The sequence below is a fragment of the Rattus norvegicus genome, chromosome 5 (assembly GCF_021556685.1).
Source record: "Rattus norvegicus strain SHRSP/BbbUtx chromosome 5, alternate assembly SHRSP_T2T, whole genome shotgun sequence".
NCBI lineage: Eukaryota > Metazoa > Chordata > Mammalia > Rodentia > Muridae > Rattus > Rattus norvegicus.
In genome coordinates this window covers 167,566,414-167,587,884 of record NC_141538.1, presented here as the reverse complement: position 1 = coordinate 167,587,884, position 21,471 = coordinate 167,566,414, and the positions used below count along the sequence as shown (strand labels likewise).

Here is a 21,471-nt window from a genome sequence, read left to right as displayed (position 1 = left end):
TTTCGGAGCTGGGGACCGAACCCAGGGCCTTGCGCTTCCTAGGTAAGCGCTCTACCACTGAGCTAAATCCCCAGCCCCTAGAATAACTTTTAATGGACCGGCACATCTTAAACCACTAGGAGAGACCTTAAACAGAGGCCATAGTTGACTGATGTCCAAGTAAGCCCACTCCCAATCAAACATTCCCTTGTTCTGTCACTGGGGCAGTGTAGGAACGTCCTCTGCTACTCCTGCTTTTGTCTGACTGAACCGTCCTTTGGTGCCAACTTCTGGGGAGCAGATGTCACTCTGTGGCAGGTGGCACTTGGAAACTGGCTGACTCAGCCAGCGAGCACTGCCCCTGCACTTGACCATTCTGCCATTAATACACTTGCCATCATCCACGAAGAGCGATAGCCTCAGATCCTACACTTTCCCGGCACCTCATCTCATCAGGTACCATTTTTTTTTAAGGCAGAGTCTTGCATTTAAGAAATGGGAAGTTGGAGCAGCAATTTATAAAGCTCTCCACGGTGTGAGCTCACCACAGCAGTCTTTGAGCAGTCTCACTTAAATGTTTAGTATTTCTGATTAGCAAAACAAAGTCCCTGTCTGGCATTGATCCTAATGCTGCTCTGAGAAGGAATGTGAGCTTCAAAGTTACAGTTCGAAACTGGAGGGAACCAAGAATTGTGAAGAGCCAAGACCCAGTGATATAGCAGAGTTGGGGAAGGAGCTCGGTGTAGGTTGTCAGGTCAGGTTTAAGGCAGCTAGCTAGCAGCCTGGCGTCTATGAGTGAAATAATGATTCAGTCCCTCGGTCTATAAATTGTGTGCTGATTCCCTACTTGACATCACATGGAATTGCGGGGCATTCATAGCAGTCCATCAGACAGGAAGAAGCTCCTCAAGTAATTAAAGATAGGAGTGTCACCCTTGATTCAGAACAACAGAGCAAATAGCATTGCTGTCTTCTGGGAGCACCCTTTGTGAAATGTTACATGTTTTTACGTAGGGTCACATCTTCCTCTTTGAAGATCCTCCCAACAATTTCACAAGTTTTCTTGTTGTCAGTTTTCAGAAGGGGCTTGTCTGGGCGTCTCATTTCGGGGGCAACAGCCCCTCTCCTTGATCTGGTCACAGTTCCACTCCGTAGTTATCACCTGGTGTTGTGTTCTGTTTCTCTTCCAGAGTGAAAGAATTGAAAAAGGCCAAGGAACTTGAAGACACACAGCAGCATCCCTTAGCAATGTGACATTGCTTCTCAGACTTTCCATTTCTGTTTTTAGCAGAGACATGCAACAACACACACGCTCGTGCACACACACACACACACACACACACACACACACACACATACACATACACACACACACAATCCCTCTGCAGTTCTGGGGAGTCAGCTGCAGGATTTTAACGAGAACGTTTGGTCATTACATTTGCACTCTCATGGACAACTTTTAATTTGATCAGCAAGACATCTTGGAACTCAATCTTCTGTTGGATCACAGGAAAAAAAACAAGACACCAGGAGGAACTGGAAGGGCTTCATCTTAGGAGGAAGCCGCTTTCCTTGTCATTAGGGCTGTATTCAAACATCGTGTGGAACTGTACAAATATTTATACCAAAAATATAGATAAGAACAGGCGGGGCGACGTCAGCCACACGAGGAGCGCTGCGCCTGCACCTGCGGTGACTTCCAAGAAGCTGAATCCTTGGTTCTCAGTGGAGGGCTTAGATCACCCGAGTCGTGCCAGTCCGCCTGTCCTCATCTTCACTGTTCACTTTTGAGTTTCTGTTCTGTTTTGTTTTCCTTTCCGTCGTCCGTCCGTTGGTTTGTCCGTCCGTCCGTTTGAATCTCTACAGCACACTTAATGCAACTTTTGAAATCTGCAGGTTTTTAATGTCTTGTGAAAATTTGCAGAGGGGTGGGTGTGTGTGGCAAACGGGTAATGCACGGGAAGTAATGAGAAACAACATACGTAACTTAAATTCATTTTCTTGCCCCCCAACCACCACCTCCCAGGAACCTGCAAGGATAGTGACCACCCCATCCCTTCTCATGGTCAGCACTTTAGTTTGTCTGCCCCACTCTCTTGCAGTGAGGATTACTTAAGACTTGGTAACGCATGTAGCCTTTTTTTAGTAACCTTGGAAACAGTAGTAATTCCAAGGGGTCATAAACCTTGCCTGGACATTCGCCACCTAAACGACCAGTGTGGTGCTGCATTCTGGCCAGTAAATTCCATGTTTTGGCTCTTATCTCATCCAAGTGGAGTGGTTTCTGTGTACATACAAAAAGGTAGAAATGAAAAAAAAAGAAAGCGAGAGAATATTTGAAAGGGGTTATATTAATTGCTAAATATTTTATTCACAGAGGTCAATAACATGGCAAGATGAAATTATTTGTATAGTTTTCTCCGAATGAGCGAGAACAATGTGGATGTATTGTTTGTATATATTGTATATATTAAAACAAAGATGTGCATGAAATCCAGAAAAAGAAAAAAAAAGCAAAGCATTAGTGGCTATGGTCTGTACAATGAAACAAAAAAAAAACTTTATTTCACTATAAGAGTACTTTATTTTAAATGTTCTGTAGAAGAACATTTTGCAAAAGCATGACCTGCAAAAAAAAAAATAAAATAAAAAAGAGCTACTGTATTTAGACTTAGGAAAAGAGGCAGAGTAGCATTACTTTAAAAAAAAAAGGATATGTTTACATTTAATTTTGGCTATCAGGAGTTTATTTTATTTTATTTAAAAAATAATTTTTTTGCCAAAGGTGCCAAGTAATGTGAATGCTGATATTGCTTACGAAAATTAAGTTACTTTTGCAAAATAGATAATCATAAGATGAATCCTTAGAGACCTTAACACCATCCACTCACACCAACAAAGAACATTAGGACGATCAACGTTTATCAAAAAAAAAAATTAGAAAATGAGAAAAATGACACGTTTTCATATCTCCTGCTGGAAAATAAATAAATAAGTAAAAAAGAATAAAAGTTGCTCGTGAGACAAAATAAAAGTGAAACATGGTGGAGATTGGTGTTGAAGGAAGGGTGCCACGGTACAGTACTTTCCAGGTAATGAGGAGCCAAAGAATTCCAATGCTTTCAAAGCTAACCTATGTCAAACGGAGAGAACCAATTTTGCATTTGCTAATTGCCAGTTTAAAATTCCCAGGTTAAGTGTGAGAAATGGTTGGTATGAGATTTTTTTCTTTTAGAAAAACAAAAAACAAAAAACCAACATGGTCTGGCTGCCAACCGTGAGTTAAAACTCAAGGCTTGTTGTGAAGCCTAAAAATATTCACAAATGAGCTTTAAGCTGGTGTCTTCAGAAGGGAGGTAGAAACAAAAGGATTGTGGTAAAAATAAATAAATAAATAAAACTGGGGTCAGTGCTCTCGGTGCCTTTTCTATAATTGTACTTGTTTTTTAATTACTTCCTTTCACTGCCAACCTCAAATTACTGTACAGTACATGTCTTTCTGCTTGTGATCAGCTTGGAACAGCGACAGCCCCACAGCTAGGAGCCACCTGTACATTTGTAAGCTGACCTGACCCAATTTTGGTTTTACATGTGTGGGTTATGTTGCAGCTGTTGCAATCCTCGACCCCCCCACCCCCCCACCCTGGACATACCCATTATTTTACACAATTTGACCTGTCTGAGGACACTGAGTGATTTACATAAACAATTGTATTCATAACAGAGAGTAGAACATAAAGCCAGCTCTTTCAGAACATCCTATCTCAGTCATGGATTTGGATACATTCACTCCATTGCTTATGGTTCAGATGAATGATCATTTGACCAGAGCGGTGACCTAGGTGGATTTGCTTCAAACCCTCACATTTATTTTTCAAAACTAAATGTTTCACATGCCACATTATTAACTGAATGAGTTGGAAAACTCTGGAAGATAGAGACTTACATAGAAATAGTTCTTATGGAGGGGATAGAAGTAGGGTCAAAACCTACCAGTGTGACTGTGAATTCTAGGTGAAGTCGAAGCGTACTTCCACTGACACAAAGCATTTCTGACCACCTTCTTTGATTGTGACTCTTTTAATTTTGAATAAGGTGATAGGTAGGCGCAGCTTTCTTGGATAATCTGAATTCCCAAGTGCCAGGAGTAGGATTTCATGATAAAAATTAATAGCTAATCTTATTCTGTCTCCTGAAGATTTAATTGCTATCCTTGTTACCCATTCAAAAATCAGCTGTACTGTGTGAATGAAATAAAGACATTAAGACGAACCCCTTTCTGGCTGCACGGTCGCTTACGGCAGTTCCACACAGTAGTTGGCGCCCAACGGGGGGTCCCTGAGACTTGCATGTAAAACTAGTCTAGATGTCTTCTTTTTTTTTGTAAGTTTTATTTTTGTTAATTGTGCATGTAAAGCATCATGGAGTCAATGGATCTGTTGAAGAACTCAGCTGCTGGAAACCATGCAAAATGTTTTGAATTGCCCTTAAAAATATGGAAAATGTTTTCTGAATGCTTTCTATTCTTCCTGCTGTAAATTAAAAATGAAGAAAATTTCCCCATATCATCCGCGTTTTGCTTTAACCTGACCTAAAACCCAAGGTGTTGTGGGTGGGAAGTTTGTTTGTTTTTTTTTTTTTTCACCTCCCACACACAGTGTCCTCCCACCCAGCGTTTCACTTAGAGCCACTTTCCCAAAGCACTTGCCTACCCTGCCTGGTTCCTCAGTACCTCGAGTCTTTCTTCTTAAATGGGTTGCTTGGAAGATAAGGATCTCGATCTTACATTAACCCTTCTCATGTAGCTCAGAGAACCCATGAAGTCCCAACGCTTACGTATAAGGATGACCTTGAACCTCTTAACTGTTTACCTAAAAAGCTTCTGTTGAGATTACGGGTGTGCCGACAGGCTGGGTCTTATCTGGTTCCAGGGGATCAGACCCAGGACTGGATGTTAAGACTAGCACCCTGCCAACTAAGCTACTCTTCAGCTCTACTAGGTAGGTTTGTTTTTTTTTTTTTTAAAGACCCTTTCCAGCTTACCTCACAAAGGCTTCCCTGCAGGTATTTTTTTCCGTTACTGTTCCAGTCCTCTTCGCTGCAGAGTTCTGCTATCTTTCTGGGAGTACTTCACTTCTGATCTACCTCAGAATAAGTGCCAGTTTCACACTCTGAACCTCCCACCGGGAGCCCACTGCAGTTTCTGTTCACTATTTAAGCGCAGCCCCACACTCTCCAGTTGGTCTGTGCTCCTACCTAGAATGTTTTTTTTTTATATCTACTACTCAACCCAGTACCCACTGAAGTGGCGTGCTTTATTGCAATACTCACCTTTGCGAGTTCACCACGCTGAAGTGGAAAATACCTTAGGTGTATTTTACTTAATGAATCCACCAACTGAACTTATTTAGTCTGTTTAAAGAGACTGTTTGGATTCTTTGCGACGTATACTACTCACCCCCTTTGAACAAAAGTTGAGTATCTCTTCTCTGCTAGGACCAGGGAATTACAGAAATGAAGAAACTTACAGTTCTCAAAGTCCAAGGCTCCCTTCAGGAATTGTAATAGCCGTGCAATGGCAAATACTTGTCATGTGAGAACCTGAGAGGGGATTTCTTCCAAACCCTGTGGTCAAGACTCCAAATGGACTTCCTACTGCCTCTTTCTCAGAAAAGAACTTTGTCTCCTCAGGTCCACTAGATTATTCTGGAACGTTAGGCTCATAAACAGTTTCTAACATGGTCACGACCCAGAGAGAAGGTATGCGGGCTCATAGTAATGTAAAACGCACCCATTCTCACTCTAAACTGCCTTTCCAGGGCTAGAGACAGGGCAGCGGAGACACTGCAGGAAGCTGCTGTGATTCCAAGGCGCTGAAGAGCCCAGCCCAAAGGCGCAGGCGCCGCGCTCTAGCCCCGCCCACTTGTCCACCGAGAAGCCCGCCCACTCGTCAGCGTGGGCGCTACTTCAGCGCAAGCTCTGGCCCCTCCTACTCTGGTCAGCCCGGAGGTTACAGCCCATGTAACCCCGCCCATTTCCGGCGCGCCCTCGGCGGCTGAGAGCGCATCGCCGGTTCCGGTCCTGCCCCTGTTCCTGACGTCACCGCAGCCCCGCCCATCTCCTCAGCCTCGGTTGCCTGCAGCGCAAGTCCACGGACCCTCGGCCATTCGCTGCCGCTGCCGCCGCCGCCAAAATGTGAGTGACGCGCTGCGCTGCGAGGCGAGGCGGGCTCCGGGGGCCGTGGCCCACTCCTGGGACCCGCTTCAGGCGCGGTGGCTGCTGCTCGGCACTCGGACTCGAGTGGAGGCCTCGCGGGCCTAGGTGCAGCGTCCCGGGCCCTGAAGTGGGCGGCGGCCCCGCGGTGCACTCTGCCCCCGGACGCTGCGGGACGAGTCTTGGCGCCGCGACGTCCCCGAGTGCTTCGAGGCCGGCGGGCAGACGCGGAAGGGCGGGGATGGGGGCACCGGCTGACCGAGGAAGCGGCCGCCCCACCCTGCCTCTCCTTCCTCGAGAGGGGCGGGGGCGCTCGCCCTCTGCGCCGCGGTGCGGGGCAGGAGCGGGAGCCCGGGAGGTGGCCCGGAGCTGAGGCCCAGCCCATGGTAGACCAGCGTTTGGCGTCCTCAGAGGAGCTCTCGCGCTGCTAGCGCACCTTGGCAGCGGAAGGTTTCGCTTCCGTTTTAAGCAAACACACTCTTGTTTTGAAATTGGTTTCTAATAGTAACCTTCAGCGGGAATTGATGTATCTACTTCTCGAAGTTGTCACTACTTAAGATGTACCTGGTCAGACTGCTGTGCAAATGACTGTGTCCCGTCCATGCATGAGAGAATTAAAGTGGACCTGGTTTCACTTCAGCCAGCTGCATGTTTTATCCTAAGTTTTAATAAGATGAGGAGGATAGTAATACCCTCTTCATAAAGTTATCAGGCTTCAAAGAGGAAAAAAAAAAACATGCATAGTGCTTCCAGAGCACGGCCCTTAGCTGTTTAACTTTCGGACCCTGAGTTCTGAGACAGCCATCAGTGTTGTGTGTCCTTGATGGTGGACACAGTGCTGACTTAAAAGAACTGTTGAGGGGTTGGGGATTTAGCTCAGTGGTAGAGCGCTTGCCTAGGAAGCGCAAGGCCCTGGGTTCGGTCCCCAGCTCCGAAAAAAAAGAACCAAAAAAAACCCAAAAAAAACTGTTGAGTCAACCCTGGGGTGACAGTTGTGTACGAAGGCACAGGTTGAGCACTGTCTTAGATACAGGAAGAGTTTAATGGAGTTAATAAGGACTTAAAAGCCAGAGTAGTCATGAAGAGTGGGGATGAATGAAAATACAGATTCACTGAACCAACATGAGATGACTTTCCAACAGAGACAATTGCTTCAGCCACCTTCCCATTCACAGAGACCCCTCGGTTGCACTACTTCAGCACATTGGCTGTTCTGTGATTGTTCCTAACCATAAGGCAGTTCTTGCCACAGCAAAAAGGTCACGAGACTACTGAGTGCCTTTAATCATCTGAGTGCCTTAAAGCAAGTTTTTTTAAAAAGAGGACTTCATTGACACAAAACAGATCTTATTTTGCTTCAGACTTTGGTCACTATGAAGTGATAGTCTTTTTTTTTTAAGATATATTTATTTACTATATATAAGAACACTGTCGCTGTCCTCAGACACACCAAAAGAGAGCATCGGATCCCATTACAGATGGTTGTGAGCCACCATGTGGTTGTGGGATTTGAACTCAGAACCTCTGGAAGAGCAGTCAGTGCTCTTAACCGCTGAGCCATCTCTCCAGCCCCAGTGATACAGTCTTAAGAATTATTGAGGAATTATAAAAACACATTAGTGCCTTTATTTCTTACTGCAGGGCTTTAGGAATGATTGCAGTATAAGGAGTCAGTAAGACTGAATCCCAGCGGGGCTGGGGATTTAGCTCAGTGGTAGAGCTCTTACCTAGGAAGCGCAAGGCCCTGGGTTCGGTCCCCAGCTCCGAAAAAAAGAACCAAAAAAAAAAAAAAAAAAAAAAAAAAAGACTGAATCCCAGCATAACAGTTTGTACACACAAACATGCCACGGGATACTTGTGAGCAGAGAACAACCTCACATGGCAGCCCTTCTTTCCACCTTAGTAGAGACGGTATCTCTTGTCCAGTGCTGCACGTATCAGGTGAGCTGGCCCTCAGGCTTCCAGGACTCTTGTGTCCACCTCCCATGTCGTGGTCGGAGTGTCGGGATTATGTTTGCCTCATCAAGGGCACCAGGAATCACAATGTACTCATACCTGTGACTTTATACCTTTCAGGTCTACAGGGGTGCCTTCAGGGTCTAGTGCTGCCACTGGCAGTAATCGAAGACTCCAGCAGACACAGAATCAAGTAGATGAGGTACTGCTCTAAAGTTTCAAGTGTGACTTTTAAACACACATGGGAATTCTCTCTAGAATTTTATTTGGAAAAAGAGTCATTGGAGCTAGAAAGGTGTCTCGGGTTGAAAGAACATGTATTGTTCTAGCAGAGGATCCACCTGGATTCCAGTCACTCTCATCTGGACCATGAAACTGCCTGTAATGGACTCCAGTGGCACATGCATGTTCCCTCACAGACACACACATAACTCATTGTTTTTTAAACGTTGGGGGGGGGGGAAGCATCACTGACATGTGAGCATAAATTTCGAGTATGTCAGAAGTCATCTTTCTAAATGTGTATTTGCAGGGCAATAGTAAAGATTCTGTGAGAAACTCAAACCAGCATTTCCATATTCTTTTCTTAAAGATTAGTTTTCTTTTTATGTATATGATTATTTTGCCTGAATGTTTTAGAAGCCATCTGCCAAGCACAAAGGAGACTCTTCCTGGTTTCATACTAATTTTTCTACTATCAAATCACAAACCTAAAACATATCCAAAAGTTTGTCCCCAGAGCCACTTGTAAGATAGGGTAATTGGATTGCTCAAGCCAGGAGCAAGTCTTTCTGAGCTGGGTTTTGTTTTGCTCCCAAATTGTTGTGTGTCTTATAGCAGGATTTACTAGTTATCTGGTATAGGCAGGTCTTTGTAGAAGCTTTCTCTGATATTTGTCGAAGGAGCCATAGAAGGTGGAACTGCTGTAGTCCCAGCTCTCCCTGGAATTCTTGAGCTAGTGGAGTCCTATGGCAACTTTTGTTTGGGTATGTACGTGTAGAACCACAGTGAAGAGCCTGTGAGATGGACCACTGTTTCCATACTCTTTTTATTAAGACTTAAGTGTATGAGGTTTTTGCCTACATGCATGTATACTGTGTGTGTGTGGGGGGGGTGTGAACAGTCTCTGCAGAATCCATCAAAACCCTTAGAACTAGAGTTACAGAAGGTTGTCAGCTGCTGGGAACTAAACCCACGTTGAACCATGTCCCCACTCATATACATATATAATACATACACACAATCTTTCTACTTTTTGCTGTCCTAAAACTAGTTATCTTAGATACTATTATTAAGTCAGACAGTAAGATTTTGCTAGGATGGTTTCTTTATGAACTTAATTCTGAACATTCTAGGCTTTTACACTAATTCTGTCACTCAAAAACTCAAATTCTGTCCTTTTTAGAAATTAAAGAAAATTTAAAGAGAATCTAGTTTTTGTCCCTTGAGGAGAAATTCATGTAACATACCATTAAGCATTTTTTAAAGTCTGCCATTGAGCGTACACTATGTTGAGTATATTCAGTGGGTTGTACAGTCATCACCTCTTCTTGCTTTCAGAACTCTTGTCTCTGTGAGAAGCACCCTGCACTCATCTCACAGTCACTCACCCCTGGTTTTCCTGGTTGCCTGGTAACCTGTAGTTGGCTGTTTCTTTGGGTTTGCCTATTCCAGGTGCAGCATGTTCTAGGGTCAGGGTGAGCTTCTCCCTTCTCTGTGTGTTCCATGTTCGTGGAAGTTTTAGTCTTTGCTGGCACCTCGTTTCCTCTCTTGGCTGAGTGCTGGTTCATGCTCTGAATAAACCATGATTTGTTACCTCTTCACACCTAGTGGGTAACTGCGCTCTTCCGACCTCTCTGCTGATAGAAAGTTGTATGCTATCCAGGAGCCAGATCTTAAATGGGCTTCATTTGGGCGTGGGCCTTCCCGGTCCACACAGTAGTGTCTGGCAGCCTAGGCTGTGGTCCCACAGTAGCTTCTTTTCTGCAGCGGTGTCCATTGCAGTGGTGCTCTGAGTTTGGGACTGCGGCCATCCTAGCAAGCAGGAGGGGGAATCTGCATGTGGTTGAATTAATGATTTGATTAATGATTAGTGACAGTGAACACCTTTCTGGTGTATATTGGCCACCTGTGTGTCTCTGAAGGAGCGACTGTTCATGTCCTTTACCCCCTTTTGTGTCACTGCTGGGTCGTTGTTGTTGTTGTTGTTTTCTGAAACAGGGTTTTATTATATAGCCCAGGCTAACCTGGGACTCAGTGTGTAGCCCAGGCTAATGTTAACCTTGTCTCAGCCTCCTAAGTTCTAGGATTACAGTCACATTTCTCATATATACTTGTTTTGCAAATAATTTTATTGTATTGTCTTTCTGTCATTAACTTGTGGATCTTTATGTGTTCTTCACATCTGACATTTACCAGAGATGTAGTTCGTGAGTATCTGCCTCCTCGGATTGGCTGCGTTTCACCTTCTTCATAGCACACATTGATGCCAAAAGGTTTTACTTCTGAAAAAGCCCAATTTATTGCTTTAGTTACTTGAATTTTTTTCTTTTGTTGCTCTTGCTTTTGATATTAAATCTAAGAGCCCAGAGCCAAACCTGAAGTTAAATGCTGGCTGGTTTATGTCAACCCAACACCAGCTAGGGTCATTTTAGAAGAGAGAACTTCAAGTGAGGAAATACCCCTGCTTATTTGCCTGTGGGCAAGCAGTTCATAAGTGAGGATTGATGTGGGATACCTAACTTCCTCTTGTGTGGTGCCACCCTGGGAAAGTTGTCCTGGATGATGTAAGAAAACAGGCCGGGCAAGCCATGGGGAGCAAGCCCATAAGCAGCATTCTTCCATGACTTCTGCGTTGTCAGGTCCTACCTTGATTCCATGGATGCTGGACTACAAACTCTAAGATGAAATAAGCCTCTGCGGCCCGAGGTTGCTTTTGCTTTTGGTCATGGTGTTGTAGCACAGCAACAGAAAAGCTTTACTGTTTTACTTCTAAGAATGTTTATAGTCTTAGCACCTAAACTCAGCTCCCTGGTCTGTCTAGTCTTTCCTTATGGAAAGACTCATTTAGGTACTCCATTTGTTGGTCTTAGCATCTCTTTGAATGGCAGCCTCAGTATTGCTCAGTGGTAGAGCACTTGGCTATCCTATACAAGCATCATTGGCACCAAAGCAGATCAGTCAGTAAATAAATCAGTTCATTTGGCTGTAAACATGTATGTAGGCTCTCAGTGTTCTCTCTTCCTCGCTGCTCTCACTGTACCGCTACTACAGCTTTGATTATTCTAGCTTTGTGGTGAGTTTTGAAATGACTATTATAATTCTTTCTTTTAATATTGGTTTATTTATTCTCAGTTTTTTTGAGCTTACATGTGGAAAAAAAACACCGGAGTGGGAATTACATGACAGTCTTCCTGAGGGAAACGGCTGTTGGGATTATATTGACTCTGTAGGTCACTCTAGGAGTACTGCCATCTCCACAGTATTAAGTCTTCCAATGTGCCAACGTGGATGTCTTTCCCGTTAGTAATACTTTAATTCTTCTCTCTGTCTCTCTGTGTCTGTCTCTGTCTGTGTCTCTGTGCGTGTACATGTGCGTGTGTGTGTGTTGCCTTAGCCTCCCAAATAGCAGGTATGTGCTATTGTACTCAGCATAGAGCAGTGTTCTGTGTTGTTTTGGCTTCTCTTTTGTGAATGGGTGTAGCATATGCATGTGTGTACACATGTGGCCAGAGGTCAAAATCAGGGATTTTCTTCTATTTTCTTTTCTTTTCTTTTTTTTTTTTTTTTTGGTTCTTTTTTTCGGAGCTGGGGATCGAACCCAGGGCCTTGCGCTTCCTAGGCAAGCGCTCTACCACTGAGCTAAATCCCCAACCCTTCTATTTTCTTTATACCTTAATTTTTGAGGCAGGGGCCTACACTGAACCCATAGCTCAGCTGTTGACTAAACTAGTTGACCAGTGAGTCTCTGGGATCCTCCTCTCCCTGCCTACCCCAGGGCTGGGTTACAGGAGCAGACTGCCACACCTGTTTTGTCCTGTGAGCATTCCACACCCAAACTCAGGTCCTCATGTTTGTGCAGCAAGCCTTTCATCCAGCAGACCTACTCAATCTAATGTATAGTTTCTTTATTCTGCAAGACTTCCAACTCTGTAATTATATTGCTTATGATTTATTTTTGAGATTTTTTGGTAAAGACACTGTTCTCTTAATGTCCTTTTTGGATTGCTCATTGTTGGCATGAAGAAAAGCAACTAATAAGTGTTTATCTTAGATGCCGCAACTTGACTGAATTTATTCCTTGTAGTTTTTGAAAAATTCTGTTAAATATCTCTATTTAGTGTGCACGTGTGCATGTGCTTTCACGTGCACTGAAGAGGGAAGGTACTTCACTCAGCAGGCACAGGTATGCTATGGAGGTCAGAGGACAGCTTTCTTGAAGTTGGTTCTCTTCTACCTTGCTAAGGTGATGTCTCTTGTTTCTGCCATGCTGTGCTATGAAATGCAGGCTAACTGGCCCGTGAACATGCGGGCGATTCTCCTGTCTCCACCTCGCATCTTGCCTTAAGGGTGTAGGAATCACTAATGGGCACAGACCACCTGGCTCTAACAATAACTGGTGGTGGGAACACACAATGCATGCACCACATGCAGAGGTCAGAAGACAGACCACCTGCAGGATGGGTTTCCTCTCTTCATCGTGTGGGCCCAGAGGTTGAGCTCAGGTCATTAGACCTGACAACAGGGACTTTACCTGATGAGTCATCTCTCCAGCCTCCTGTGAAGGAGTCTTATGGGTTCTCTGTAGAGTTTTACATGTGGCGTACATAGTTGTTATATTCCTCCTTTCCAACCCAGATGCCTTTCTTCCCTTGACTAATTGCCCTAACCAGGACACCAGGGTAGTGTTGAACAGCCAGGAAAGTGAAGCACCCCGTTGTTCTGCTTCAGATCTTAGAAGGAAGTTGAGTCTCTCACCATAGCATGTGATACTAATGTGGGTTTCCCTGTAAGTGCCCATTATTGAAGTTCCCTTCTATTCCTGGTTTGCTGAGTGGATTTTCCACAAAGGCTGGGCCTCCTTTTGAGTCGAAAGTTTAGCTCAATAAAGTACTGACCTGGGGAAAATACAGTGCCCATAGATTTCATGTGGAGTTTTGTTCTCCTCTCCTTTCTGTGTAACTGTGACCATGTCCATTTAGGTGGTGGACATCATGAGAGTCAATGTGGATAAGGTGTTAGAAAGAGACCAGAAGCTCTCAGAGCTAGACGACCGCGCAGATGCACTGCAGGCAGGCGCCTCGCAGTTTGAAACAAGTGCTGCCAAGTTGAAGAGAAAGTATTGGTGGAAGAACTGCAAGGTAATGTGACAGACCTTCACAGCGGCCTCTCCATTCCCCGAGTGTCACACGGGCACACTGCTGCATTGGGGGACTCTGGGTAGTGGGTAGAACCTGGGCCAACTGTGAGTCTGCATCCCTATTCCTTGCCCACAGCTGGGAATCTAATCCCATGTTTTGTGGCTAAAGTTAGAAGCCATGCAGAATCAGACTGCTCAAAGCAGTCAGGAGGAATAGACCCCAGCCCAGGTACCTGAGAACACACTGATGGGGGCGTTGGCTTTGATGCTCAGTTTGCTGCCCATTCTGGGAATGGCTCCAATTTCAGAAGTTAAATGCTAAGAAACCCCACCTTGTTCAACGAGAGGAGAAAGCAACATCTGAGTATCGTCCAAATCAGACTTAGCAAATGAGAAAGTCAGTCTGTGACCAGAGCTCAGACACTTCCTGTCATGCTTTGTGTAGAAGGGACACTCTGAGATGATGGAACAAGATCAGGAACCTGTGCGGAAATGTTTGTCTTTCCAGGGGTCACAGAGGATTGGGATACACGTCTGAAAGCCCATAACTAAATTTCAGGCCATAACTGAAAATACAGAATTTAGGCTTTTGAAATGATATGTTATTCCATGCTGTAGCTGCTGCGGCAAGCCCTGTCTGTTTTGCAGTGTTAATGGATCTGTCTCGTTGCAGATGTGGGCGATAGGGATCAGTGTCCTGGTGATTATTGTCATTATCATCATTGGTGAGTTACCCCTGGTCATCGAGGGTCGCCTGTGCAGCAGCAAAGGGCGGATTCAGTCCGAGGCTTAAATACTGTTCTTTACCAAATGCGTATTTTGAGATGGTGGTATTGAGGGAAGTTTGAGGCAGGGTCTCAGTGTTCATCCCAGGCTGGCCTTGAACTTGTGATCTTCCTGCCTCAGCATTTCAAGTGCTAGGATTATAGGCATGTGCCACCAAACTGACCCTAAATAATTGAGTTTTATAACTAAAGTCTGGTGTTTTGTTTAGATAGATGGGTGGCTAGATGGCTGGCTAGATGGATAGGTGGATGCATTCATCCTCTAAGAATAGCAGATCTCATTCCTACTATGTGGTCAATTTTTCTCTCCTATGTCTGTTGCCTTTCGAGGAATGTAGTGATTAGCTGAGACTACCTTGATCCATCCCAGCTCTGCCACCTGTAGTAGAGGTTCTATGGCCTTGGGCAAGCAGTCGGGTCTATCCGAGCCTCGGGGTCCTCATGAATAAATGAAGATAGTAATGGCGTCCACCTTGTGTTGTTAGGACAGACCTGGGTGCTACATAAGAAATCACCTGGCATAAGAGAACAGGAATAGTAACTATGTCAATAATATATATAGACGACAGGGCATGTTAGATAGTACATACAGTACATAGTACATATAGTGTATATATAGACAACAGGGCATGTTAGATAGTACACACAGTACATAGTACATATAGTATATATATAGATGACAGGGCATGTTAGATAGTACATACAGTACATAGTACATGCAGTGTATATGTAGACGACAGGGCATGTTAGATAGTACGTACAGTACATAGTACATACAGTATATAGGTAGCACATAGCTACTACCACCACTCTCATCGCTATATATTAGAACTCATTCTGTTTTTAGTCCAGTCTATGGGAACTTCCTAGCAAAGCATGCCTTCTTTGCTCGTTAATGTTAGTAGGTATTTCCTTTTCCTCTTTTGATTTCAGTCTTCCCCAGAATCCTGTAGTATGTAAAGAAGCTACCAGTAGAAAACTGGCCAAATCAATTTCTGTTTGCCCCTGTTTAGACAATAGAAACCCCTACTTAGTATCTACACAGAAAGACTAAACTGCCCTTTTCCTTTCCTTGTTTCTAAATTTTCCCTGCCTTTTAGTGTGGTGTGTCTCTTAATGAAGAACAGAGGAAATGAAGCCTGACGGCAGGATCTTCTTCGAGACTTTCTACTTAGAACTGCGTGTTGTCGCACTTCCCTGTTTTTTTTTTTTCCCAAATGATTATTTGTGTTAGTTTACATACAGTTCAGTGCCTAGAAAATGTGCCTTTGTTTTTCATATACACTCGAGGTGTGACCTGCCCTGCCCACATTTTGCACAGTGCCTTTACAGATTTATGGACTGGGAAAGAGGACTTGTGTGTTTCAGAGTGCTGAGATCTAGGTGGATGTTGTCACTGATGGCTTGGGGATTCAAGGAAGAGGATTTTGTTCAAGTCAGCTGTCCCCACACCTAACATGGACTTCAAAACCACAGTTTAAACCTTTGGGTAATTAGATTCCCAACTTGGACCTTCCAAGAAGAACACTACTGCCTAACAAAAATCAGTGACAACAGCAGGGCGTGCCTTATTTTGATAACTAGGTAACTTTTCATTAAGAGTACTTTTGTAAGCACTACCGACCCCGCTGTATTTAAGATGCTGGTGAAGAGCTCATGCTCTTATGTTAGATACGGAGATGTTCACTTTCTAGTTCTTGTTGTGTATCACTTCTAAAACAGTATTTTAATCAGAAATAACCCTTTAGGAAGTTTTTATAGAACTGTGACCAAAGTTTCTATTTTGCCAAAAGTTAAATACAAATGAATTGTCTATAAGTTTGTCCCCCAGTAGTAAATTCAAATAAGTGCCAAGTGTAACTCAAGGTGCCCTTTAAGAAAAAATGTTAGTACTGTCTGAGCCCGCAGCATCTTGACAGTCCTTCCTGTGGAATGCTGTAGGTACAGCTTCTCATCCTGATGTGGTTTCTTTCCTAGAGCTATAGAGGTGACCTCAAATCACACCTGTATGCAAGATAGTAGTTTGCAGACTGCACTAGCCTGTGGCCACTAGTGTGATGAGAGCAGCATCTGAAGCCTCACAAAGGCAACAGTCTGCACAGAGTTCTGGGAGACTGTGGCAGTGCCACCAGGATGTCCTGAAATGTGTGTCTGTGTGCAAAGCAGCATTAGCCAAAATGTCATAGGATCTGGTTCTAGTTTTTTTTATCTGATCCCCTAACATTACTGAAACAAAACAAGTGTTGAAGACATGCCTTGCCACATAGCTAGGGCCTCTGTCCTGGTCTGACCCCACAACTTTGGTGCTGTCTCCTCGTACTCTGTCCCATGTAAGTCGTTGGCTCCTGTATTAACACAGTAATACCTCGCTTCTCTGTGCATTTAGCTGGGAATGTTCCCGCTATGGTGACCGGAATAAAGTTATTAACATGAACCTGTGTCTTGTTTCTTGGAGAGGAGTGGGGGATATACCTGATGCATGTCCTAAACTTCTAACCCTTGATGTTCTCCCTCGCTCCCTGACAAACTACCTTTTTTCTGCTCTATTCTCCTAGGAGTACATAGTCCTTAGGGTTCTCTAGAGCAACAGAAGATAAGATGAAGTGTGTGTGTGTGTGTGTGAGAGAGAGAGAGAGAGAGAGAGAGAGAGAGAGAGAGAGAGATTGATTTTTAGATTGGCTGATGTATATGGTCTACCTCACACTGAGGAAGCTATGAAGCTGATAGCTGCTTGGTCCATGGGCCTGAGTGATCAGAAGTTCCCATGTGGCACTGCTGGCCTGGGGGATTCCTGGCAAACATCTGGTGTTCAGCCCGTGCAGAAGCCATGATAACACGTTGAGTTCTGATAACAGCAGAGTGCAGCAGCAGCAGCAAGGTGGGTTAATTTGCCTGTGAGTGAAGGCAAAGAGCAGAGCTTCACTCTCCCATCTTTATCTGGACGGCCACCCAAGGTCGCTGCCTACATTTAGGATACGCCTTCCCCACTTCACACAGTCTGAGCAGGGAAATCATCAGGAATACCTGGCAGGCTTCGGCTTAGTTGATTCCACACCCAACAGAGTCAACAACTGAAATTAACCATCACATACCTTAAACGAAAAGGGCTTTTCAGAGCAGAGAAGAGTCTGTAGCTGATTTGGAGTTACCAGACCAGTCAGGATTTGGCCATTGGGCTGCTTTTTTTTTTTTTTTTTTTTTTTAAGATTTATTTATTTTATGTATTTGAATACACTGTCACTGTCTTCAGACACACCAGAAGAGGGCATCAGATCTCACTACAGATGGTTTTGAGCCACCATGTGGTTGCTGGGAATTGAACTCGGGACCTCTGGAAGAGCAGTCAGTGCTCTTAACTGCTGAGCCATCTGTCCAGCCCACCATTGGGCTTCTTAAATACAGTCTTCTGGAAGTGATCTGTAGAGCTGACCCTGGTACACCACATAGCCACCAATCACATAGGTCAACTTGGATGGGTGAGGGATGTTCCAGATGTGTGGCTTTTCTCTACATCTGCCTGCCTTTGAATACATTCTTCCTCATTTCCCAACTCTTGCAAACAATGTAATGTGGACCAGGTAGGTTTTTGTTTATGTTTGCAACGCCAAAGTCTAAATACTTTTCCTTAAGCACAAGCTCCCATCAGTCTGGCCCTTCCTTTCTCACCTGTTCTCATGTTAAGGTTCTTAATGACTAAACTGCTCTGCACAAGGATGGCCTGGCAGGGTCAGTGCTGTTCAGTTCTGTTGGCCCACTCATTTCCCTGAGCCCAAGGCATCACTCAGATTCAGTTCCCCTTCTCAATAGCCTTCCTTTATCCTCCAGCGTATTCCCCAGGGCTCATCCCTCCTTCCTTAACCTCTGTCTTTCCCATTCCACTAGCTTATTCCTTACCAGCATCTCGGGCTTTCTCGACTTTGAGGCATCATCCGTGTGTTGTATGTTAAGTATGAGAGAATTTGGTTCTGTTCTCAGTATAATAATCCCTGCCCACGTGTGTACTCAATGGTTCTACAATGAATGTGTCTTGAAGAGCTCCAGAGTAGAGTGATCCAGTGTGGAGAAAGGCTTTATTTAAAAATTGGTCATTTGTCCGATATGAACTGTGGATACCCGCCCTTTAGCATTTTCCCCTTCTCGTTTGACCTGAACACTTTTCATTCATCCAACAAATGCTGCATTTTTTTTTTAGGTTTTATTATTTATGTGTTGTATGTTTGGATACGCGCACGTGTGCAGGTGTCTCAATCGATGAGGGCATTGGATCCCCTAAAACTGCAATTACAGGCACCTCTGTGAGACACCTGTTAGAGGATGCCTGGGAATCATGCAACGGACGAGAAATAGGTGCTGGTCTCTCTGGCTCTGAGCCATCTCTCCACCCTCTACCGAGTGTAATCTTGATGTACCCGGGCCGCAGAAGGCTGGAACTCAGCCCTGTACCTTTCGTTTCTGACGACTAGAGATGGTTATGTAAAATGAGCGTCCCGGCTGTTTCCTCGAAAACGGAGCGTCGATTACAATGCTGTCTTCCTCCGGTTGCCAAATGAACCTGTAACTTGAGGGCAGCCAGGGAAGTTACTTTGTACCATTAAACTTGTATTTCTGAAAATACGGTTGGAGTCTACCTGGGTTCGCCCACCTATATCGGCGGGAGAGAGAAGGCAGCAAGTTTAGGTAAGAGTAAAACAATGGGAACCCGAAAGCACTGCATTCCTGGGACACCGGGGAGCCCCAAAGGCCTGCGGACCCAAAAGTGCCACCAGTTCCATTCACGTGTTGTCCGCGCAGACCCCGCCCTCTCGTGACTGACAGCCCCAAGGCCCCGCCTCCGGAAAAACCCAGCAGGAGGCTTGCGCGGCCCAGCCCTGTAGTCCTCCAGGCCACTCCACTTGGCCGGGATTGGCCGAGAGCCGCCCTTGCCCGACCCGTGAGTTATGTAAGGTACTCCAGAGCCTTTGCACCCGCCCACCCGCCCGCGGTTATGTAACCCCCGCGGTGCCCGATCTGGGCCCGCCCCCTGGCCAATGGGAGCTCGCATGGCCGGTAGCGGCGACCAATCGCGCAGGGAAGGGGGGAAGCCAGGTCCCTGGCGCGCAGGGGGGCGGGGCCGGCGGCTGCTCTGCACGCGGCTGGCCTCGAGACTCGGCTGCCCGCGGGTGGGCGAGGCTCGGCGGGGCGGCGGCGAGTGCTCGGCTGGCGGGACGCCTGCGAGCCCGCACGGCCCGGCGCTGCTGCCCCTGCCTTCCGCCCGGTCACCCCGGACGTTGCGCTCTGAGGTGTTTCTGGATGCTCGCCGGCTTCCCAGCACTGACCGTGGAAAAGTTGTTGCCGGCTGAACGCGCTCCCTGAGAGCCACACGGGTGGTCCGGCCAGCCGGCTTCCGGCGTCGAACTGTCGATGTAGCTCGTCACCCGAGCAGATTCTGTGGACATGCTGAGGAGAAAAGTGCCCCTCAGATGAGCGTGGTCGGCGACCAGTCTTTCCCGAAGGCGATGGCAGGGACCAAAACAAGCCTGTTTTGGTTTGTTGCTGCAAACTGAGAGAAGCAGGCTGAGGGCTGCCAGGCAGGATGGATCCCTGTGGAAACCCGGCAGTGCCTGGTGGCGACTGTCCCCAAACTAGGGGACCGGGGCTCCAAGGGTCGTCTGGCCAGGAGGGTCCTCTGCAGGGCATTTGCGTGGACAGCAGCCACAGGTGACGCTAGGACGCCTCCCCAGCACCCTCTGTGTTTATTGCCCTACCCTGGAGCGGGGAAAGCAGGATTTACAACTTTTTAATTGTAATTTTGACCCCGGGGGAGGTGTAGGCGGGAGGCGACCTGAGAGGGAACTTTCAGATAGTTTAGTGAGGATTGCTGGGAGGGGGAATGTTACTAAAGGACCAGAATACGGAAAGAAAGAGGAAAGTAGTTAAAGAATTGACGGAGTTAGGTCTGAAGGAAGAATGAAAGTGTAAAATGTACCCTACCTGGAAGAGAAAGGACATTAGACCTGTGACCTGGGCTAGTTGAGGCGCCCTGACATCCCTAAAAATCAGGTATTCCTGGAGTCTTCACCATTACCGTTTCTTGTTTGTTTTTTCTGTTTAGTGAACATGAAGACCGAAACAGAATGTCTGAAGAGCTTATAATGGTTGTCCAAGAAATGAAAAAGTATTTCCCAGCCGAGAGACACACTAAACCCAGCACCCTAGATGCCCTTAACTATGCCCTACGCTGTGTACATAGTGTGCAAGGTAAATGAGTTGTAGCCAGTAGGGTGGCGCTGGGCCCAGTACTCATGTACAGTGGGAGTCCTGAGGCGTGAGCTTTATTCATAGCCAAGATAAGCAAGTCTAACGCTGATGTAAGTGGTGCTTTAGGCTTTCCAAGTTTGAAAAGCCAGGAGAATGTTACTTGTCTGAGAGTTTAGTAGCTATGCAACATTGTGTCTGTCTGTTGCAAGAGTTAAGAGTTGAGCAGTTTAAGTAAACCTCAGAAGATTTTTGCAAGGAACTTTGCCTTCTATGGAGGCTACAAGAGCAGAAACATGTATTTTTTTTTTTTTTATGTCATGCACACACTTGGGAAATACAGTTACAGTGTATTAAAAATTGACTAAATCAGCGCAAGGCCCTGGGTTCTGTCCCCAGCTCTGCAAAAAAGAAAGAAAAAAAATTGACTAAATCAAGGAACAAGTGTCTTTCCTTTCCGTGACATAAACTGCTTTGCTCAGCGTGTGGTAAGGAGGTAGTTTGTGAATTCTAGCGTTTCCTCCATTAAAAGAAATAATGTATGGATATCTGGACTCTGATTTTATTAACCAGCTTTAGAACTGGTTTAAATGGTTCTTGCTCCTTGTAACCTAGAACAGGCCGGATTCATAAAGCTCATATTCTTTAAGTTTGCATAACTATCCGTATTCTTGGTGCAAACAAAAAAAAGAATCATCTGGTTTTGAGGGAAACACACTTAAGGTCTCCTCATCCAAAGAAATACACCAACTTTATCGTGCTAAGAAATGACTTCTTAGATACCCTTGTCACCACACTGTCTGTTTATCTCCCTGTGTTTCTTAGCAAACAGTGAATTTTTCCAGAGTCTCAGTCCACGTGGAGCACGTCAGGCAGAAGCGACTGTATATAATCTCGAGGAGCTGACCTCTCTGGCTTCTGAACATACTTCCAAGAACACAGTAA

At 45.4% G+C, this 21,471-nt stretch overlaps 3 protein-coding genes across 21 annotated transcripts in view; all 3 read left to right on the top strand.

Annotated features, from left to right (window-relative positions):
- Positions 1-4,544, top strand: part of Camta1 (calmodulin binding transcription activator 1) — an 836,898-nt gene extending 832,354 nt beyond the window's left edge. For all 14 annotated transcript variants that reach the window (XR_015619938.1, XR_015619939.1, XR_015619936.1 and 11 more), the window contains 1 exon segment: positions 1,170-4,544. Coding sequence is in view for 10 of the 14 variants with exons in the window: in XM_087550157.1 (XP_087406283.1) it covers positions 1,170-1,233 (64 nt within the window). In the remaining 4 variants the exon portion in view is untranslated.
- Positions 4,545-6,121: 1,577 nt separating this feature from the next.
- Vamp3 (vesicle-associated membrane protein 3) lies at positions 6,122-16,726 on the top strand. Its single transcript, NM_057097.2, is given in 5 exon segments — positions 6,122-6,174; positions 8,269-8,350; positions 13,350-13,508; positions 14,181-14,232; positions 15,393-16,726. Coding segments are annotated over 5 exon segments (312 nt in total). The 5' UTR covers positions 6,122-6,172; the 3' UTR covers positions 15,410-16,726.
- A 2,713-nt stretch (positions 16,727-19,439) lies between these two features.
- Per3 (period circadian regulator 3) overlaps positions 19,440-21,471 on the top strand; it is a 37,430-nt gene continuing 35,398 nt past the window's right edge. For 5 of the 6 annotated variants that reach the window (XM_087551289.1, XM_087551284.1, XM_087551288.1 and 2 more), the window contains exons 1-3: positions 19,440-19,989; positions 20,384-20,529; positions 21,352-21,467. In XM_087551289.1, the coding sequence (XP_087407415.1) occupies positions 19,865-19,989; positions 20,384-20,529; positions 21,352-21,467 (387 nt within the window). In that variant the 5' untranslated portion in view covers positions 19,440-19,864. 6 annotated transcript variants of the gene reach the window in all.